General features: G+C 42.2%; 1 protein-coding gene across 2 annotated transcripts in view; it reads right to left on the bottom strand.

Moving 5' to 3' along the window:
- Positions 1–10,309: 10,309 nt before the first annotated feature.
- Positions 10,310–22,937, bottom strand: part of NPFFR2 (neuropeptide FF receptor 2) — a 144,657-nt gene continuing 132,029 nt past the window's right edge. For both annotated transcript variants that reach the window (XM_042468789.1, XM_042468790.1), the window contains 3 exons: positions 15,280–15,622; positions 13,556–13,655; positions 10,310–11,805 (listed from right to left, as the gene is read on the bottom strand). In XM_042468789.1, coding sequence (XP_042324723.1) covers positions 10,959–11,805; positions 13,556–13,655; positions 15,280–15,622 — 1,290 coding nt within the window. In that variant the 3' untranslated portion in view covers positions 10,310–10,958. The remainder of the gene's footprint in view (positions 11,806–13,555; positions 13,656–15,279; positions 15,623–22,937) is intronic.

Genomic DNA, 22,937 nt, shown 5'->3' with positions numbered 1-22,937 from the left:
AGTGTTGGAGATATATCATCCACAGGATCACCATGAGTCAGAACTGACTCAAGGGCAGCTAACAACAACAACAGATGTTCCAGCAGCAAAGAAAGGCAGAAAAATACTCTGGCTCCAAATGGCCTATTTCTTGAATATCTTTGACGCGTTACAGACCACCCAAAAGCGGGCAGTCTGGTGCCGGCTCCATTAGCTACGCCAAGAAGCCCCAGCGGTCAGACCGCGAGGCTTCCTGGCGCAGCTAAAAAGGAGTGCCGAAATGGCGCTCCTTTTTGGGTCCCAGAAGTGGCACCGCGAGGCGTGAGACGCGCACTCGTGGCATCACTTCCACCGTGCCACGTCTGGACGCTGTGTATCCAAGACGTAAATATGGCAGCGCCCATGTGGATGGGCGCTGCCGTTTAGTACGTGCTCCGCGCATCCTAGGAAGAGGGGCGGTTAGGAAGGTGAGGAAGGTGAGAACCTTCCTAACCCTAGGACGCGCGGAGCGCGTACTAAATGGCGGTGTGTAACCCGCCTTACTTTCTTCACAGCTGCTGCACTCATGGGAAGAAATTCTACATGTTTTACAGTCCACCCTCTGACTTGCCATCACGGATTTGAGTATATGCAGATCACAAGCCCACATGGGGGGGGGGATTGGCACTGGCAGAGGAGGAGGAGGAGGAGGAGGAGGAGGAGGAGGAGGAGGAGGAAATGAAGAGGAGGAGGAGACGAAGCTGAAGAGGAGGAGGGAGAAGGAGAATGTGGGAGAGCAGAGAAGAGAAGAAGGTGGAAGAGAAGAAGAAGGAGGAGGAGGAGGACAAGCAGAAGCAGGGCAACAGAGAGGGATAAGAGTAGGAGGAGAAAGTGAAGGATGTGGGGAAGAGGAGGAGGAAGAGCAGAGGAGAGGAGGAGGAGACAAGAAAAGAAGGACAAGTGGCAGCAGTGCAATGGAGGTGGTAAGAGGAGAAGGAGAAAGTGAAGGATGTGAGGAAGAGGAGGAGGAGGAGGAGGCGAGGACAAAGGAAGAGGAGGAGGAGGAAGGCAGAGAAGGTGAGGAAAGTGAAGGAGGAGGAGGAGGAGGTGGAGAAAGAGCTGTGGCAATGTGGGAAGAAGAGGAGGAGCAGAAGAGGGGAGGAAGCAGGGAAGAGAAAGAAGAAGAGGTACCTCCTGTTGGCTACCTCAGTGAAAACAGCAAGGCTGGCATAGGGAAGGGAGTGGGGCCAAAGTGCCATTGTTCTCAATGGTAGCGTGGCCACATGGCAGTGCCACCATTGAGTGCTATGGGACTTGAGCATCCATGGATTTTGGTATCCATGGGGGGGGGGAGTTCTGGAACGGATCCCCTGTGGATACCAAGGGCCCACTGTACTTAGTTACATAACTACTTCTATTGCAAAACTAAGTAGCATCTCCCAGCCTGATTCCCTTCCACCAGCCAGCAAGGCTGCAGCACGTGATGTCAATTTATCTCTTCATTCTTCACATCCCTAAATAGGGTGGGTGAGAAATGTTATTGTTTTTGCTCCTGTGTGGAGAATGATATATTTTAACTTAATTACCCCTTACAGATTGGCAAATCATTCCTGACAAATTCCCCAAGAACAAGGGCTATAAAACACTCAGCTTTCCCTCCCTAACTCTTCTTGTAATTAGTGGTGTGAGCCATACAATTAAATTTGCAGTGTTTGATAAGGAAAGATGGCTGGAGTTTATCTTTAGAATTAAATTCCCTATTCCTATCCCCTCCTGCAGTGGAGCCGAATAATTCCAGTTGCCTTCTCTGAGACTCACACAATTAAAATGAACAATTGTGGCACTATTACTTTTATTACTTAAGCAAAAACAAAACAAAAACAAACAAAGGTGTCCTGAACATCCAATTTTTCATTGAAGTACCCACCTCATTGCTTCTTTTGCAAATAGCAAATCTTCAAATTCTCTGTCAAGCAGGTATCAAATTTCAGACCAAATTTTAGTTGAGTGGAGTATCAAGAAAAACCCAAATCATGTATGTTTAACAAACAACAATGAATTTTCACCACATCACTAGCTGCAACAGGGAAGTGCAACCAGGGACCTGCTACTAATACTCTGGCTGTCAGGAGGAGGATGTTAATGTTATCTGCCCATATCCTGATTTTCAGCATAATGAACCTCCTTTTCTCAGCATGACTGATATTCAGTATAGTAGTGTGGGGTGTATGTGCTCTGATTGCAGTAATAGTGCCATATTCATCACTCCAGATGTTGGTTTGAATGTTGTGCAATTTCTTTTCTGTGAGGAAAGCTGCACAGATTTCAGTTCCTCTGCTAAAATCTGTGCAGTTTCTGATTACCGTGCCATTTCCTGAACAAACTCTGAAACTTTCATATAAATGTTGTGTAGTTTCCCATCACAGAATTTTTTCCAAGTGTCCTGAAGCTATGGGACAAAAATTGTTTCATTGTTGTTGATATCCATTAGGAATCCAAAAAAAAAAAAAAGAGAGAGAGAGAGAGAGAGAGAGAGAATTACCATTCTTTCTTCTCAGAAGCTTGTATTTAGATATACATAATGCTTGAACATGGAGGTTCCCTATAAGCATCATGTGGGGGGACACATGTGGCCCATAATTTTTTCCCCCAACCATGATGTTTTTGGAAGAACTTATACCTCTGTGAAATATAATGTATTAAACCACTTTCCTTTGGGTGGAAATGGATTATTCTATCCCTGCTCAGATGCTAATGATTCTGTCTTTTTTGTCTTCATATTTCTACTTTTAATAAGCACAGGTTAATCCCAGCCTACTTCCACATTTTATTTAAAAATCCATTAATTTTTTATGTATTATTGTATGCATAGAATATGAAGTTTTCTATCCGTAAAAACTCTCATGCATTTTCATGGACACAAAAATCTATGTGTATGCCTAGTATGCCATTTTCCCCAGTATATGTACTTTGACAGACACTTTTTCTTTTTGTACATTATTTCCCCTAATGCATACCTTTTTATGCATTAGGTTTAATCAGATAATTGCATTATAAAATTCTGAGAAGTCTGAAAGCCAAAGGCAAATTGCATTATGGTTCAAGTATTGGTTCAGTTAGTGAGGATTAAATTGTTTTTTATGAAAATGTCATTTTCTTTCCTGTCCCTGCCTTTGGGAATCCCAGGAGTGTGGAATAGAATGATAATGCCTAATACCAACAGTGCACCAAGTAAAAACTTCAGTGCCTCTGGAGGCAGAAACTACATACAGAGCTTTTGATAGCATGGGACATTTTTTTGCTTACAAGGTGAGACAATTTCATCTTAAGAAGAGCACCCCACCATATAGGGGCAACACTAGAACTCCCAAAATAAAGTGTTATGACATGAGCAATGCAAGCATTGCTAACCAAAGGGTGCATTCCTTGCAATGGTTTAACTTTAGGGACAAGCCTTTTCTGCAGACAAAACTCATTTCATTTCATCAAAATGGCAGCCAGGTTAGTCACCGGAACAGCTAGAGATGACCAGGGGAAGTGTGGCCCTGTTGGTGCGCTTGGACCTCTCAGCGGCCTTCGATACCACAGACCATGGTATCCTTCTGGAACGCCTGAGAGAGTTGGGAATTGGAGGCACTGCTTTGCAGTGGTTTCAGTCCTATCTCTCGGGAAGGTTCCAGATGGTGTCGCTTGGCGACAGTTATTCGGCCAAGAGGGAGCTCAAATCGGGCATCCCTCAAGGCGCGATACTGTTGCCAATGCTATTCAACATCTACATGAAGTCGCTGGGCGAGATCATCCGGAGACATGGGGCGGGATGATGACACCCAAATTTACTTCTCTGTGTCTCGGACTGTTACAGCGACCAAGAAAGGCATCTCTCTGCTGAATGACTGCCTGAGGTCAGTAATGGATTGGATGAGGGAAAATAGACTTAAGCTGAATCCAAATAAATCTGTCAACATCTGAATTGCCTCTCCAGTCTTTCCCCTTCTTTTGGCTTCATGGCTTCAGGAAGGGAAGGAGAAGGAAAGGATGGGGCACGAAAAGGGCTACCCCTTTGCACCTCTCCCCCTCAAAAAGGACATGGGCAGGGGGCATGGGACTGCATTGGCAGAGTGTTATATTCCACCTACTTGATGTAAGATCCCAACCATGATCACCATGGTAAACATGGAAAGTCATTGCAACATTGAGTCCCAGTTTTGGGGAAAGGGTGGGACATAAATAAATATAATAATAACAACATCAACATTAATGACCACATACACATGGAGAATACAATCCAGAGCATAGGGTGCCCTGGTGGCACAGTGGTTAAATGCCTGTAGTGCAGCCATTCACAGCCACAAAGTTGCGAGTTCGATCCCATGGACTCCGAGGTCCACTCAGCCTTGTATTCTTCCATAGGTTGTTGGGGGCAATTAGCTTACACATTGTAAATCACTTAGGGGGTGCTTAAATGCACTGATAAATGGTATAGAAATGTACTTGCTATTGCAATTCTCCAACAGCTTTGGTTCTCTGGGCTTTGGGTGGAACTAGTAACTGAGAAACAAGGGGATACAACATCCCTATCAAATTTGTCCAATCTATTGATGTGTTCTAAGTATTGCTCTGAAAATTATTACTCCAAGCATGTTCACATTCAAAACTGCTACAAATGTGAAGACGATAAAGAAATGTACAGCATGATTTCACCAATGCACAAATACCTGTGTGGGAAGAAGTGGGCAAGCCTTGACAGTGAGACCATAATTCTCATTTTGTTCTTGCCTAGATTTTCTAATGTATATCTGAAAGTATCACTGTGCCTGCTCCTATATTTGTTATGAGACAAAAATGGCATTAAATCAATTCCCAAGATTTTGGCTCAAATACAATATGGCATTACATAAGTGCAGCAACTCAAGCATAACTATGTGGTGTAAGGATAATTCCCTGAGAGACTCACAAATGGCTGAGATCTTGTGGTAAAAGATGAACTCTTTACAGTTTGGATGAACTCTCTACACTTCTGAATTCCTCCAAGCCTGCAACCTGTTCTCTTGATCCAATTCCTACTCGTCTCCTAATCTCTATAGCTCCCTCCTTTCTGCCCTCGCTTCTCCATATCTTCAATCTCTCTCTCTCTACAGGCTCCTTCCCATCAGACTTCAAACATGCTCTCATTTCCCCAATTTTGAAAAAACCTTCTCTTGACCCCTCCTCCTTGTCTAGCTATCGTCCGATTTCTCTTCTCCCCTTTCTTTCTAAGGTTTTGGAACGGGTTGTCTATTCGCGCTGTCTTGAGTTTCTTGAAGCCAACTCCATCCTCGATCCCTTTCAGTCTGGTTTCCACCCAAGGCATTCTACAGAGACAGCTCTCACTAAGATTTCGAATGGCCCTTTTCAGGCCAAGGCTAATGGCCTTTACTCTGTTCTCCTTCTTCTGATTTGTTGCAGCCTTTGACACTGTTGATCACTTTCTCCCTACATTACATTACTTCTCTGACCTTGGGGTTCTCAGACTCTGTTCTCGACTGGTTTAGACTGGCAGATCTTTTGCGATAGATGCCGGGGGTCAGACTTCTTCTCCTGTTCCTTATCTGTTGAGTCCCCAGGGCTCTGTTCTGGTCCCCTTTGTTTCCTTTTACACACCTGTCCTGAGGAAAACTCATTAGCTCTTTTGGCTTTCCTACATCCTGTATGCCGATGACCCAGCGTATCTTTCCGCCCCCGACCGTTCTCCCAAGCTTACAGCAAGCCTCGTCTTGCCTCACATCGCAGTGGATGCACCATCGGCATTTGAAGCTCAACATGTCCAAGACGGAGCTTCTTGTCTTTCCTCCTAAGCCTCCTTTTCTGTCTCTGTGAACAACATTTCTATTCAACCAGTCCAGCAAGCCTGCAGTCTTGATTTTATCTTTGACTCTTCTCTGTCGTGTATCCCTCAGATCCAGACCACAGCCAAGGCTTGTAGATTCTTCTTGTACAATATTGCCAAAATCCGACCATATCTCTCCGCCTCTACTGCCAAGATCCTGGTCTATGCCCTAGTGGTCTCACGACTTGATTACTTTAACGCCCTCCTGGCTGGGCTTCCTATTTCTCACCTCCGTCCTTTAATCTCTGTTCAGCATTCAGCTGCATGCATTATCACATCCGCCCACCACTCTGACCACATCTCTCCTGTGTTGGTATCCCTTCACTGGCTCCCCCTCCCTTTCCATATTCAGTACAAGCTCCTGCTGTCGACGTTTAAAGCCCTCCATGGACTGGCCCCTCCTTACTTATCAGACCTTCTTTCTCCTCACCTTCCCACCAGGGCCCTCCGTTCTGGTAGTCAAGGTCTGCTGTCTCAGCCCAGGATTTCCTCTGCCCCATCCCAGATTCGCCCCTTTTCACTTGCTGCCCCCCCCCTCTCCTGGAACCTTCTTCCCCCACAAGCAAGAGCCATCACTTCTTTAACCCAGCTTCAAAACGGAGTTGAAAACCATCCTGTTCAGAGAAGCCTTCCCAGGCATTGCATAATTGTTGCTTGCTATTTGGTGTTCTTTTGTTGTCTGTTTATCAAACCATTTCCTGTATTGCTATGTACTGTACATGCATTATCCTACTTGAGAGTATGTATTTTCCCTGGAAAATGATTAACCATCCATTAAGAACCCAAGCCCTCCCTCCAGTCCATCTGCCTTGGTCCAGGCCTTGGAGGTAGAGAGGAACTGCTGGACCTCTTACCCTTTCCCTCCACCACTCTCTTCTCCTTCTGTGTCATGTCTTTTTAGATTGTAAGCCCGAGGGCAGGGAACCATCTAACTAAAAAGATTGTATGTACAGCACTCTGTAAATTTACAGCGCTTCATAAATAAAGGTTAATAATAATAATAATAAAACACAAAACAGAAACCTCTCTGCAGTAGCTTCACCGTGTTTGGAAACCCCAAAATAGGAGCAACAAGGCAAGAAAACTATGGCCAGAATCCTGTTGACATCTTACGGTGGCTAAGTTCCCTTACAGAATTAATTGGACAGTTTAGTCCCTTGTGGAACTTCTGCATTCAGTTAATATTTTTCAGATTTTTTCACACATGCACTGCTGTTTGTATATATATATACATGCAAATGTTCATGTACAGTGCGCCCTTTTTTTACATGGGGGATTCATTCCGGACCCACCCACCCCCACGTAAAAAAACTCGCGTATGCTTGAGCCCCATTGAAAAAATTGGTGCGGTGGCACAGCGGCACACAGGTGTGCACCCCATTTGTCTTAATGGGACGCATCGCCCCTTGCTCTCCTGTGGGCTCCCTCGCGGCTTTCAGCATATGCTGAAAGCTGCGTATGCTGCGTCCACATATGATGCGGGCGCACTGTACATAGATAGACATTCCATTGTACATTTGGTTGGAAATTTCCGTATGCATTAATTGTGTAATGTTGACATTGTTGATCATAGACTATACAGAGGGGAACCCAAGCACTCATTTAAGTTTTTGTGCAAAACCCCCTTAAGGCTGATGTTTAACTCTCCAAGAATTGTGATATAGGTTCTTGAACTCCCATTCATGGGGTGTAAAGTGAAAGGAGACACCAATATGGCTTTGCCTGGACTAACTTTAAAGAATGCTTCCATTTCTTTAGGTTTGCATACTTTTTGTTGTTGATGGTGATGTTCCTCTTGTTGTTGCTGTGTACCTTCAAGTTGTCAACTTAGGGCAACCTAAGGCAAACCTATCACAGGGTTTTCTTAGCATGTTTCTTCAGAGAGGGTTTACCATTTCCATCCTCTGAGGTTGAGACAGTATGATTGTCCAAGGTCACCCAGTGTGTTACATAGCTGAGCTGGGATTTTAACCTTGGTCTCTCAGTGTCCTATCCCAACACTCAAACAGCTACAAACAAATTGACATAGTGGAGCTTACACACAGCATATTTTGTTCCTCCCTGGCATGTAAATGTCAAGAACTTTCTAATAGCAAGAAATGAGGACTGGGTTGTTTACATGGAAGGAGAAATCTGTAGGTCAGTTTTGACATCTGGCCTAGAAAGACAACCTAAACATATGCTAGAGATGTTAGTTGGATGGAAGGTTACCTCAGCACAGGTGCAATATATTATTGACTTGGCAACTTTTGGAATATTATATTAGAGAGCTGAGCTCAGGACCCTCATTCTGTTCAGATTCTGACCTGTCAGGGTGTGAGAAAGAAATGCATTTTTCAATAAAGCTGGATCCTTGCTTCGCCAGCATAATAATAATAATAATAATAATAATAATAATAATAATAATAATAACAACAACAATAATAATAGGATTTATTTATATGCCCCCCAATCACTGGGAATCTGGGCGGCTTACAACAGAGGGGATAATAGACAGTTCCCTGCCCCCAGGCTTACAATCTAAAAAGACACAACACAAAAGGAGAAGGGAATGGTGGAGGGGAGGGGATCAGGTCCAGTATTTTTCTCTCCCTCTGAGGCCTGGACCAAGGCAGAGGGACTGGAGGGAGGGCTCTGCTTCTTCAGGCTAGCCCTGGTGGAGCTGGGCCTGCCTGGTCAACTCCCTTAGAAGCATGGCCTTCTAATTTTTCCTGGAATGGCTGGGAGAAGAAATTCCACTTCAGGTTCAACTCCAAAGAGCTTCTCAACCTCAGAAGCAAAGGATCACTACAATCTCTACACTTGCCTACCTTAACATCAGGGAATCTTTCACTCTTCCAATGAGTCAGTATGGTACAATACTGATTTTGAAACTGGAGTGAGACTAGAAGGATCCAGTTTCAAGTCCCCACTAAGATATGATCTTGTTTATTTATCCTGTGCCAGTCACCATCTTGACTTACCTTACTTCACAGAGTTGTTGTGAAGACAAAATGGAGAAGATAAGAAATTTATATAGCATCATGAACGACTTGGTAGAATGATGAAGTAGAAATGCAACACAGAAATGTTCAGACATGTTCAGAAACTGGACAGCTTCCTTAGTTAGCACAGCTCAGAGTTCTGATAAGTATTCAGGTCTGGCAGAAAACCCTCAAACAACTTTTATTTCCATGCAATTTACTTAGCAGTTCCACAAAAGGTCATTCCTCATTGGTACAGGCATATGTTAAGGCTGAAACTCATGAAAATTGCTAGTTCAGATCTCCTCTCATGATCATACTACTGGACACACCATCCTAAATGCATCTCAACCATCTTTGGTTTGGAGGGTGTGAAGATGCTCTGGCCCCAATCTTATGGAGGTTTTGATTAAGTTCCATTGAAACCTACCAAGCAGGTCAGTCATCATTCCAGTGGGATTTGTGGCTCAATCCTATAAATATTTGTCAGAAATAAGGCATAATGGATGGAATCCAAATTTAGACATACTTAGGAGATCTAATGAAAACAATGAAGCATTATTAACATTGGACTAAATTCAATTGCTTACCCCAACTAGAGTAGAATAGTTGAGCAGATTCCTTGAATCAATGGAATTTAGATAAGTGTTCAGTTCAGCAATTGATTCAATGGATTTACTCTAGTTCAGATTAGTAATCAGATTTAGGCTTTTTTTGGCTCAGTCATTTCAGTGGCTCTGACCTAAGTATGAACATTAACTGGGGCCTGTTCATTAATATGGTCGCCCATTAACAGAGCTAACTTATTCAGTGGCACCCATAACATTTAATGGTGCTTACTCCCAGTGAAATGTGTATAGGATTACGGCCACAGTCATAATTACATTTGGCATATTTAGGATTTTTTCCAGGCAGCTTGATGAAAATATGAAACCAACATGACTTTTCAAAATACATACAAAAATCTTCTTTCAAGTATAAACATCACATTCATTATGATTTCCAAAGCTCATGGCTTTTTGAACTCACAGACAGTTCTAGTTTTGCTGACACTGTTTTGGCAACACATTTTTCAAGCATTAGAAAGAATAGGATGTGCACAGTGCACACACCACAGGTACAAAAATGTACATGCAAGCAAGGTAAAAATTTAATTCCAAAAATTAGCCCCAAGAGTCCCCCATATCTATAGAGGTCTTATTTTGAAAATCCTGTGCAAAAATGGTCAAGTACTTAAAGAAACACTCGATTCTGTACTGACCCACCCAGGATTTCAGCCAGGGATAAAGTGGTATCATACTGAAGCAGTGTAGATACACTCAAAGTGATTGTATATGATGAAGTGGACTCTGGTCCATACACCCTTGTTGTTGTTGTTGTTGTTGTTGTTGTTGTGTGCCTTAAATCCATTTCTGATATATGGCAACCCTAAGGCAAACCTATCAAGGGTTTTCTTGGCAACATTTGTTCAGAGGGGCTTTGCCATTGTTTTCCTCTGAGGATGAGAGAGTACTTGCCCAAGGTCACCCAGTGGTTTTCTATGGTTGAGCAGGGATTGGAACCCTGGTTTCTAAAGTCAAAGTCCAATGGTCAAACTACTACATCTTGCTGGCTCCCCTCAGTAACATAAAACTAGAGTCACAGAACTTCAGAACTGGATGAGAGACCAGCTGCCATGTAGTCCAACCCACGGTTAGAGCATTCTTGCCAGGTAACCATCCAATCTTTGTTTAAAAACCTTGAATGAATGAGAGTCTACCACCTTCTGAGGCAGTCTGCTCTTACCATCAGGAAACTCTTCCTAAAGTTTAGCCAGAATCTCTGTTCTTACAATTTGAACTCACTGGTTTGGGCTCTGCTCTCTAGAACAGCCGGAAACAAACTTGCTTTACTATCTATGTGACAGGCATTTGGAAATGGTTATCATATCACCTCGCCTCCATACTAAACAAATCCAGCTATCTCAAATATTCTTCAGACCCCTTTGTGTCCAGACCTTTAGTTTCCAGATTCATACTGATATAAGTACAATATTCCCCACTCCCTATGACAATATGATATAAAACGTACATACTGTACAAGTATCAAAGTCCTAAAATAGCTTTTGTCATTTTGTCAGATAGAGCTTCAAGGTCATGACTAGTTCACCAAAGCCACCCAACCAAGGTAGTTTATACCAAGTCTTGTTTCACACCATTGTTCTTACAACCCTTCTCTAGGTTTTGCATCATCAAAACTTGGGTGGTGCCCACCCAGTTCCCTTGTGGAACTGATCCCTCTGCAATTGTGGGTGAAAGATTGTGTGATGCTTCTTGGGGGACAGCTACAGGCAAAATGGCATTGCTTGGTCCTCGCTGAGAATACATCTCCCTGGGAATCCCATCCCCAGAACAGAGCTGAAACCTGAAGGCTGCTTGGAAACCTCGGCGGAAGTTCTCATTGAAGAACCCATAGATGATGGGGTTCATGCTGCTGTTGAAGAAGGCCAACCAATGTGCAAAAGGGTAGACATAAATGTTAATGATTTGCAACTGATCCTCACTCAAGTCAGCATAGTCCGAGAGCATTGCTAAGGTCCACAATGGCAGCCAAGAGAGGATGAAAAGCAGGGCTACGATGATGAGCATCTTGATGACCTTGAGCTTCTTCTTCTGGACAGAGTGGCGCTCTTGGCCTTGTTTCCCACAGGCTAGCAGTGATGTATTGAAGAGGGTGATCCCTATCCGAGCATACATTATGACAATGAGAGAAAGAGGTGCCAAGTAGATATTGGCAAACAGTACAGTTGTGTAGATCTTTCTCATATCTTGGTTGGGCCAGTCCTCCCGACACCAATATATGGGGCTGGTTTTGTTGCCATCATCAAGCACCACACGGAAATGTTTTTCTTCTTCCACCTTCAGCATCACGGCAGAAGGGCACATAATGGCAATGGCCAGAACCCAAATGATAACTATAATGACAACTGCTGTCCATATGGTGAGCTTTTGTTTAAATGGATAAACAATAGAATGGAACCTGTGAAAGAGAGAAAACAGCCATGCATTGGTGAAGTTTCAACTTTTCCCATTATAGAAGGCCCTTGGTATCAACTGGGGTTTGGCTCCAGGATTCCCCATGGAAACCAAAATCCATGGATGCTCAAGTCCCAATGAATAAAATGGCATAGTAGAATGAGATCCCTTATGGCAAAATCAAGGTTTGCTTTCTGGAATTTATATATTTTTGGAATATTTTCAAGCTGTGTATGCTTGAATCCATAAATAAAGAATCCATGGATATGGAGGGCTGACTGTACATTTGAAATTTTAAAACACAGCTCCTTATAGCAGCAGCATAGATAGGAATGGTAATCAGCATGGTGCAACTCATCTTTCAGTGTTCATTGCAAGATTCAAGACTCTGTGCCTCTGAATGATGGCAGAATAATTTTATCTTAAGTATAAAATATTCTGTAAAGAGCTCCAAAGGAATTGTACCTCGTGGATTCCATGTCAATAGGGTGGTGAATCTGCTCCAGGCTTTGGTATGAACTTTAATGGTAATATTCTAAGTGCTTAAACCTATCCTCCAAAAGGTTGAGAACCTTGAATAGCTCTTTTCAAGTTCAAACCAATCCCTGTCATCTATTCAAGTCCCAATGACATGGAAACCACTAGCAGCTCATGTTTGTAAGGGCTCTATTTATATTTGGCAGGATGGTCTAGTTGTGAAAATAAAACTATGTGAGCATATCTTTTTCTTCTTCTTCTTTCTTCTTCTCGCCCTTTGGAATCCCAAATTTTTGCAAATCTCCTCTGATTCACAGGGTGCAATCACATGTTTATTCCTGTTTATTTATGATTAATTTGCATATCACTACTCAGTAAGTATTTCCAGGGTAATTCATGTACTGTAACTATAAATCGATAATGAAATTAGAGTGATAATTAAAGCAGAATTATATATTCATTGGCAAAGAGCAGGCATTATCTAGGCTCTCCTCTCCCACTAATCACTTGATACAGGCATTAATGTCTCTTTGCTTCAAACAACACTGACATTTCAAACATTTGGGGCCAGTAAAATATATTTTAGTACTATATGAACAAGCAGAAGTGAGTGTTGGGTTTGTATATTCTCACTCTTCCTCCAATGCAGCCATGAAGAAAAGAGCAGAAGCAGCTACTAACAAAGGTTTATTATTGCAATGTTCATGTAATTCTAAATTATGGTTTATCCAAAATGGTGCACTGAATCAATCTGCTGCCAAGATGGCCCAATGTTGTCCATTCTAATTGGAAGCAACTTCCAAGATTCCAGACAGAAGATTTTCCCATGATGGGATTTTCCCATAATCTGAAACTTTACCCAACTGGAAATACCAGGAAATGAAACTGGGATCTTTGACTTGCAAAGAAAGTACTATAGCATTGTGCTAAATCTTCTTGATCATAAAACCCAGATCCTACAAAACCATTCACTCACACTGCTTGCCTTCTTGCCTTTTATTTTCCTCTTTCTCTATGTCTCTTCCTCCCTAAGAAACTTGAACTATATGAGATATACATAGTGCATGACCTTTTTAGGAGAATATGTTCTCACATCACGCTTCTGGTTTGTGATTATGCTTCTATTCATGTGCAATTTCGTCTTGATTTTCCAGCACTATGCAATTATTCCACAGGTTGAAGAATCAGACAGTGAATTGTAACCTTGGGCCATAAGGACGACCAAACTGACATTTTTGTATTCCCCATTGAGTTGCAGGCTCTTAAGACAGTTGTACCTGTCAACAGCAATTGCCACCAAAGTGAAGACAGAAGCTGAGACTGATATTCCCTGGACCATACCATTCATCTTGCAGGCAATATTCCCAAAGGGCCATCCTGCAAGATATAATAAATTGTATTAGATGAAGATGTCAGATCATAGAATCATAGAATCATAGAGTTGGAACAGACCGCACGGGCCATCCAGTCCAACCCCCTGTCATGCAGGAAATCCAAATCAAAGCATCCCCAGCAGATGGCCATCTAGCCTCTGCTTAAAGACCTCCAAGGAAGGAGAACCCACTTCCCTCCGAGGGGGTGTGTTCCACTGTCGAATAGCCTTTACTGTCAGGAAGTTCCTCCTAATGCTGAGGTGGAATCTCTTTTCCTGTAGCTTGCATCCATTGTTCTGGGTCCTGTTCTCTGGAGCAGCAGAAAACAAGCTTGCTCCCTCCTCAATATGATATCCTTTCAAATATTTAAACAGGGCTATCACATCACCTCTTAATCTTCTCTTCTCCAGGCTAAACATCCCTAGCTCCCTAAGTCGTTCCTCATAGGGCATCATTTCCAGACCTTTCACCATTTTAGTCGCCCTCCTTTGGACACGCTCCAGTTTCTCAACATCCTTTTTAAATTGTGGTGCCCAGAACTGGACACAATATTCCAGGTGGGGCCTGACCAAAGCAGAATAGAGTGGCACTATTACTTTTCTTGATCTAGACACTATACTGTACTTTTATTGATGCAGCCTAAAATTGCATTGGCCTTTTTAGCTGCCGCATCGCACTGTTCGCTCATGTTCAACTTGTGGTCTACTTGGACTCCCAGATCCCTTTCACATGTGGTCTCATTCAGCCAGGTGTCCCCCATCCTATATCTGTGCATTTTATTTTTCTGCTCGAAGTGCAGTACCTTACATTTCTCTGTGTTGAATTTCATTTTGTTAGCTTTGGCCCAGCTTTCTAGTCTATTCAGGTCATTTTGAATGTTGATCCTGTCCTCTGGGGTATTAGCTATTCCTCCTAATCTGGTGTCATCTGCAAATTTGATAAGTATGCTCCCAATCTGATACCAGACAGTGAAGGATATATAGGAGGCAAGTAGGTGTAATGGAAGCAGCTATGTATGCTTCATTGTGGACTGAGCTAGTTCATATTATAAAACTGAGGGATCTATAAAGAAGGGACTTGGCCGATACATCAAAAAGTTGCACATGTGAACAATGACAGGCATTCTGCATATTTGAAAACACTTGTATTAAAATCACTATTGATAACTCAGGGCTTTTTTTGGGAGTCTACAGAATCTGCAGAACTCTTCTTCAGCACCACATTTCAAATGTGTTAATTCTCTTCCTATCAGCTTTCTTCAGTGTCCATCTTTCACAACCACATGTAGAAACTGAAATTCTATTGCATGGGCACTCGTGATTTTGTTATTTAATGGTCTTAACACTTGAGGATCCTGTCCAGTTCTTTCCTAGCTATCTTTCCAAGTCCTCCTATCCAAGGTGCCCAAATCTTATTCCCATGGATGGCCCCTTTAAAATTCAAACTAAAACCCAGAACAGATTCACTATCCCACTAGTATGGGAACTATCAGCGGTCCTGTCATTAAAATGAAACTTTTGATACTGTAACCATTCACATGACTTTGATTAGATATTTGATTAAAAAGACAAAAGAGGTGAAAGGATGGTGGCTCGCAAACATCAAGGATAATAAGTAATAAGACTCACCTGATATAATGTTATCTAATAAGGTGGTAGGCATGCAAAATATCCCCACCAGCAGATCACTGACAGCAAGATTCAAGATGAAGAGGTTGGTAACAGTGCGCATGTGTTTGCTCCGCAAGACGATGAAACAGACCACTCCATTGCCAATCATGCACAGGAGGAAGATGAGAAGGTAGGAGATGATGAAAATGGCAGCTATGAATGGCTGGTGGAGGTAAAAATCCACATAGGAAATATTGGTCTCCATGTTACAGGTGCTTGGATGTCCACTGCAGTTTCTCACATGAAGTCTACTGAAGGAAGGACTGAGATCCAGATTCTTTTTCTCCATCTTAAGCTGTGCCTTACATCAAATCAATAAATGAATAGTCAGGGAAAATGGGAAACAACAGGAAAGAATAGATCCAGGGAACAAGGTTAGACAGAAAGGGCTTTTATGCAAAAAATTCTGTAGACATTATTGTTTTCCCCAGGAAAAATCCCCAAATATAATAAATCAATAGATAATATTATGATCTCATAACAGTAAACCATTTTCTTGATAGGATTTCTTGGCAGGCCACCCTTGATGAGACACCATTTCCTTTCAAGGAGACAATCTGCATATAACTCCATCCCTAATTATTATGCTACCCCAAAATACAAAATATTTGTCATTAAAACCAGTATGAACAAATGATTTCATCCCAATATATACACATGCAGAGTTTTGAATTAAGAATGTTTAAAATTTTTCAGTATAACAACACACTTTCAGAAAGTTTATATTATTTTTATTGTTTTCTATTTTTAAAGGTTGGCTGAGATCTCGCATCCATGCAGTTTGTGCTGAGCTGCCCTTTCTGCAGATGAGAAAGCCAAATTCCCACAGTGGCTCACATGAATTGGGATACATGTCTTGTTATGGGGTGTTAATATCAATAAATATGAATATTACACTTGGTTGCTGAGACAGGATGTTGCCTGTTGCCAGAGTCTGCAGACATTGGAAGAAGTCATGCTGGAAGGTAGAGCCAAACAGTCTGGATCTGTCATAGCCAAGGCTTTTTTCAAAGTACAAACTGGAATTTCCCTCCAATCTCCCTAGAGCATCTAAGGTCATTATCAGTGTTCAGATGGCATGTTCACATTTGCTCTCTACACATGAGGCACAAGTTTTGCACTCATCACTTTAGGCACTGAACTCTCCATAGAACAACACCAAGGTCATGTTTGCACCACCCAGGGGCAACTGCTTCACTTCAGGTGACAGTATCCAAGTTAGGAAAAGGTTAAATATAGGGAAAATGAGCAAAGCAACAGGAAGATACACAGAGAGGGGGTTTCCAGGGTCTTCATATTCAACCTTCCACACAGCTGCCCTCAGCATCATTATCTCCAGACACTCAGCTTACCTAGATTCTTCTTCATGTTGGAGGATGAGAAAATCCATTTGCATGTTTTGGTCTGTAGTCCCATAATTTTATAAACCCTCTTGCTACCCTTAGATTGGTCAGGAGTAGGGTTTTAGCACCTGTGCTGTTTCTCCCCTCTTTTACTTTGAGAAACAACTTGCACTGAGTACAGACAGTTCTTTTTTATTTAAAAAAACCCACAACCAAATTGCTTTGCTGCAAAATCAGCTTGTCCTTGACCTGATTTCTTCCCTTTCACCTTATTGTGACTTGAAGTGATTCTGGTTAATAGTCTGTATTTAAACCTTTGGCCTGTAAGGTCATGCAGAGAGTTAATACCTGGAGGAGTTTTCCCCCAAAACCAGTAAGCTCAGTCTGCAACTGGAAGGAAAAAGCAGCAGCTACCCTCCTAAACATCCACTGAGTGCAATACAGTTTCAGAAGACTGGAAGCTTCTGTTCCTTCCCCTCAATAGCCTGACATTGTCCATGGCCTCTGTGCCCTGACCTTGCCATTAACCCCAAGGCAGGTGTATTATGCGATTTTCTTGGCAGAATTTGTTAAGAGGGGTCTTAACAAATTGCCTTCCTCTGAGGATGAGAGAGGTTGACTTCTCCAAGGTTACCCAGTGGTTTCCATGGTTGAGCACGAATTTGAACTTCTGCCCTTCTGTTTAATACATTATTTTTCTATTATACACTTATGTCCCTGAGAATGCTACCTAAGGGTTATTATAATGCATAGTTTTAGACAAACAAAATGCCGTACTTCTTCACAAAATATTTCAGTACAAAATATTTCCATTATGCCATTTAAAGCTAGCATGATCCATCTTTGGTGCACCAAGGCACTGGCTCCCAAGTATCAGACTATTTACTTTGGCTAAATATTTTCGCTCTTATCTGTTAAAACTTTTTTATGAACTTTGGGTCAAAAAGAAAACATGATGCATTTTATCTTGTCCATGGAGCAACAGAAACAAAGAACATAAGTAGTTGAAAGTATAAAACTGTACTAGGAGAAAAACCTTTTTTAAAGCTATTTATAGTATTGTCTGAACTTATGGACTACAATCCTCTACCTCAGTTAATATGATCCCTGGTCTGTACTAATCTATCCGCCCTAGAGCTAAAGACTTGTTAAAGGCTGTATTTAGTTGTGTTTATGTGTGTTTTTATGTATTTTATGCACTTTATTTTATTTGGTCTATGACCATAAATAAATGGTTGATTTGACTGATTGATTGATTGAAGGTTTGTTTTGTTTCTTTTTCACCATTTCCACTAAAAGCAGGGAAAGCGGCTAGCAGTATCATTAAAAACCAACGTAACAGTAAACATACCATAACAGTAAAACCTTCAAAATCATTACTACAAAACAATTTAAACACCATTTACATTAAAATCCACACTAAACACTGAAAGATATTGGTGGAAAAACTCTGTGAAGAAATGTATCTTCTTTATTTTTCAAAGAAAGGAAAAATAAAGTAAAAAAAAAATACCTCCAGCTGCTTGCATCTGCAGCGCACTGTTATAGCAGTCTGATATCTCTATGGAATGTTAGGATTTTTAGTTGAGTAAGGTATTTAGAATTCTCTCCTAAAGAACTCTAGCCTCCACTCTGAACTACAGGTTCTAAGTACTGCAATCAAACTAAAAATCCCAGGATTCCATAGGATGGAGCCATAACATTTAAAGTGGTAAGAAACTGTTATAATTCTGCCATGTGGGCATGATAGGTAGATTACATTTTAAAGAGGTAACAAGTCCCCCCCCCAAAACAAACCATTTAACATTATTTGATAAACAACTCATTTTTCAAAAACAGAAGTGGAAACCTGAAGTGGACTTCCAACGGTTTCTGGTTTTCATTTCTCCCCACATCATTTCTTCTTCCACCCTTCGGTCATTTTGCATTTTTGGTAGTCTGTGCTGCCTACGGAGGGCCCCAGGGGCAGAAAACAGACCCTCATATCCACCTATAACACTCATCCCGCATAGAAAAATATCTCAAGAAAAATATTCTTGCAAGTATCCAACAGGGTGAGTGTGAGGCAAAATGAGGGTACTGTTCCCCAAATAAGAATTCTACACATCCAATGAATGTTTCCTTCAGTTCCTTCAATTTCTAGCACTGCAGCGAGTCAGTCACTGAAAACAGTTCACACCTAGAACGCTAATATTTGTTGCATTTGTATTTCTTTGCTACCCTACCTTCTCCTTTTCTTTGGATGCCTATACTCCCCCCCAATACTCACCTGAAATTTTAAGTTACTGCAATGCTATAAATCTGGGGATTAAAGGAAAATTTCATGAGGAACAGAATTTTTTGGGAGGGACAATGCCCCCAGTCTGGCCCCTATAGCTATACCCTCATAACTATATCCCTGGTACTGCAAGTTGCTAAGAGAGGATACCTGCTTTGCTTTTCTAAAATGCCCACCCTAAATCCTGTAATACAGTGGTACCTCGGGATACGAAATACCCAGGTTACGAAATTTTCGGGATACGAAAAAATCCCATAGGGAATTATTGTTTCGGGTTACGAATGTTTTTTCGGGTTACGAAAAAACTTTTGGTGCTTTTCGGCGCTATTTTACACGGAATCGCGGCTTTTCCCCATTAGCGCCTATGGCAATTCGGCTTACGAAGGCTTTTCGGGTTACGAAAGCGGCCGCGGAACGAATTATTTTCGTAACCCGAGGCACCACTGTAGTTGGCCTCCTATACTCATGGATTCTGTATCCATGGATTCAACCATCCCCTGCTTGAAAATATTATCAAAAAGAAATCCAAAAGGCAAACCTTGATTTTGCTATTTTATTTAAGGGACACAATTTTATGCCATTGCATAGAATGGGACTTGAGGATCCATAGATTTTGGTATCCACGGGGGTCCTGGAACCAAATCCCAGTGGACACCAATAACCTGCTGTATGTGTCATCATAGCAACTTGCAGTAGCTGTGTTCTTTTTAAAACTGGTATTGAACTGCTTTGTCGGAATTGCCCAGGCTACCAGGGCTCTTTCACTTCTCAGAACACTTTGCTTTCCTCTCTGATGGAAAATAATTTTGTAACAAAATGAGAAACAACTCAGCCATCCTAATTGTTTCTTTGATGCAGAAACAGGAAGCTGACTAGCTTGCTGGAAAACAGAAAAATCTACATGATATAAAGTATTACTAATACTAATAATAATGGAAACGGAAGCATGGAAAGAATAGCTCTCTGAGGACACAGCAAGGCACATGTTATTGAAAAGAAAAGAGACAGAGATACAGAGATTTAAATGTAAAAGGTAAATGTAAAGATAAATATTAAATTTAAATGTAAAATGTCACTAACTGAGATTTGGTGCTTCACTCTTGGCCCTTTTTTCTGAATAAGTCAACATTGTTATCAAGGAACACATGAGAAATCTTGTTCACAGGGGTGTAACAATGCAGAGGGGAAACAAACAAACAAACAAACAGCTTCATTTATATACCGCTTCATACCGAACTAGCAGTGTCAAAGTGGTTTACAGTTGTAAGCTAATTGCCCCCAACAATCTGGGTACTCATTTGAGTGACCTTCTAGGAAGGATGCAAGTCTGAGTCAAGCTTGAGCCCTTTTGCTGGTATTGCTGGTTTCGATCTTATTTGTCTGGTAGATCTTTTGCAGTGGTCGCTGGCAGTCAGACTTCTTCTCCTGTTCGCTTATCTGTTGGAGTTCCCCAGGGCTCTGTTCTGGGTCCCCTGCAGTTTTCTCTCTACACACTGTCCTTAGGTAAACTCATTAGCTCTTTTGGTTTTTCCTACCATCTGTATGCCGATGACACCCAGTTGTATCTTTCCACCCCCAACCTTTCTCCAAGGCTTGAACAGCAAGTTTCATCATGTCTCACAGCTGTCTCGCAATGGATGCGCCATCGGCGTTTGAAGCTCAACATGTCCAAGACAGAGCTTCTTGTCTTTCCTCCTAAGCCCACCCTTCAACACTCCTTTTCTGTCTCTGTGGAGAACATTTCTATTCAACCAGTCCAGCAAGCCCATAGTCTTGGTTTCATCTTTGATTCTTCTCTGTCGTGTATCCCTCAGATCCAGACCACAGCCAAGGCTTGTTGATTCTTTCTATACATTATTGCCAAAATCCGACCATATCTCTCTGCCTCTACTGCCAAGATCCTGGTCCATGCCCTAGTGGTCTCACGACTTGATTACTGTAACGTCCATTTGGCTGGGCTTCCTCTTTCTCACCTCCGTCCTTTAATCTCTGTCCAGCATTCAGCTGCATGCATTATCACATCCGCCCACCACTCTGACCACATCTCTCCTGTGTTGGTATCCCTTCACTGGCTCCCCCTCCCTTTCCACATTCAGTATAAGCTCCTGCTGTCGACATTTAAAGCCCTCCATGGACTGGCCCCTCCTTACTTATCAGACCTTCTTTCTCCTCACCTTCCCACCAGGGCCCTCCATTCTGATAGTCAAGGTCTGCTGTCCCAGCCCAGGATTTCCTTTGCCCCATCTCGGATTCGCCCCTTTTCACTCACTGCCCCTCACTCCTGGAACCTTCTTCCCCCGCGAGCAAGGGCCATCACTTCTTTAACCAGTTTCAAAGCAGAGTTGAAGACCATCCTGTTCAGAGAAGCGTTCCCAAGCATTGCATAATTGTTGCTTGCTATTTGATGTTCTTTTGATGCCTGTTTTATCGAACCATTTCCTGTATTGCTATGTACTTTATATGTATTAGCCTACTAACCCCACCACCTTTCCCTTCTCCTTTTATGTCATGTCTTTTTAGATTGTAAGCCTGAGGGCAGGGAACCGTCTAATTAAAAAGATTGTATGTACAGTGCTGTGTAAATTTACAGCGCTTTATGGGGATGTTCCCACAAGGGAAACCCCGCGTTCTGAATCGAATCCAAGGAGTGGCGTTCATATTAGGATCCGATTTAAACCTAGAACGGTTCTAGAGCAACCCGCAATCGTCCCCACTACAAATCGAATCGTAGAGCGGGATAAAAATTTAAATCGAATTTTCCTCATTTAACACGTGTTAAAAAAACACTAGGGTCCGACCTATGTTTTTCCATTGATTCGAGTTAGGAACCGGAGTATTTAAATAGGAACGACAGCCTTTGAATCGGGTTGGATGGATGGGAGGAGCGGACTGCGGTGGGGGCTGTCCTTGGGGGAGTTGCCCTTTCTGTCCCCATCCGTCGTGGCTGTTGCCATTTTTTCTTCCCTCACCCCTTTGTTCGCTGTGGTCTTTCAATAAGAGATAAGGATTATTTTTATTTTTTATTTTAATGGTTTACAGGCGCTTAATCTCTTCAGCGCTTTAAGTGCCTGAAGTCTCGGCTGCTCAAGCGCCTGCATCTGCAAAGGACTACAAGGCTTCTCCCGGTGGATTGCAACCTCCCCTCTGTGTGGGGAGAGCCCATTTCTAACGGAGGAGAGGCAGGAAGGGAAGCCTCCTCTCAAAGAGGCATTCCCTGCCCACTTGGGCTCTGATCTCGCCCAGACAGGGAAGGGCTCTGATCAATGGGGGGGGGGGATAGAACCTTTCTCCCTCTCTTTCTCAAACGGAATCTGCCTTCTCCTCCAACCCTGGAAAGAGAATCTTTGGGAAGAGTGCTCCCTCCCTGCTTTGCCAGAAGCCTCCCCCATTGATCTCTGGGCTCTCTGAAGGGATTCTGCCTGGCTGTCTTGGGAGACATGAAGAGGGGATGCTGTCATGCAAAACCTATCCCATAGTTCCTCTGGAAAGAGCTTGGGTTTCCTACTAAATTCGGAGGGAAAATGTATATAAGGCTGACAGCGCTTATGACGTTTGATCGTTTAAGCACCTTGACTGGTTCATTTAAAAAAAAACCCGCCAAAAATACATCATTTCACAAACGGTCAATGAAATGGAAACGCTGACGAAAGTTAAATCGCTTCCAAATAATCTGGGTTAACATTACGTCATTCTGACGTACTATTGATTGACAGCTCCAAATAAGGTGTGGAAGAGAAGAATCGCTTTATTTAAACACAGATTTCATGCCAAGTAGGAACGCTTGCAGGTAAAAACTTCGATTTAAATAACCAGATGGGAACGAAGAATAACGCATTTCAGAACGCGAGATAACACCAGGGTTATTTTGAATCGGTTTTATTAAAAACGTTGTATTTTAAATCGTTTCAAATCTTAAGTGGGAACAGCCTCAAAAAATAAAGGATAATAATAATAATAATAATAATAATAATAATAATAATAATAATAATAATAAT

Source organism: Sceloporus undulatus, chromosome 5, assembly GCF_019175285.1.
Source record: "Sceloporus undulatus isolate JIND9_A2432 ecotype Alabama chromosome 5, SceUnd_v1.1, whole genome shotgun sequence".
Taxonomy (NCBI): Eukaryota; Metazoa; Chordata; class Lepidosauria; order Squamata; family Phrynosomatidae; genus Sceloporus; species Sceloporus undulatus.
The sequence above is the reverse complement of the archived record's forward strand: the minus strand, read 5'-3'. Positions and strand labels throughout refer to the sequence as shown.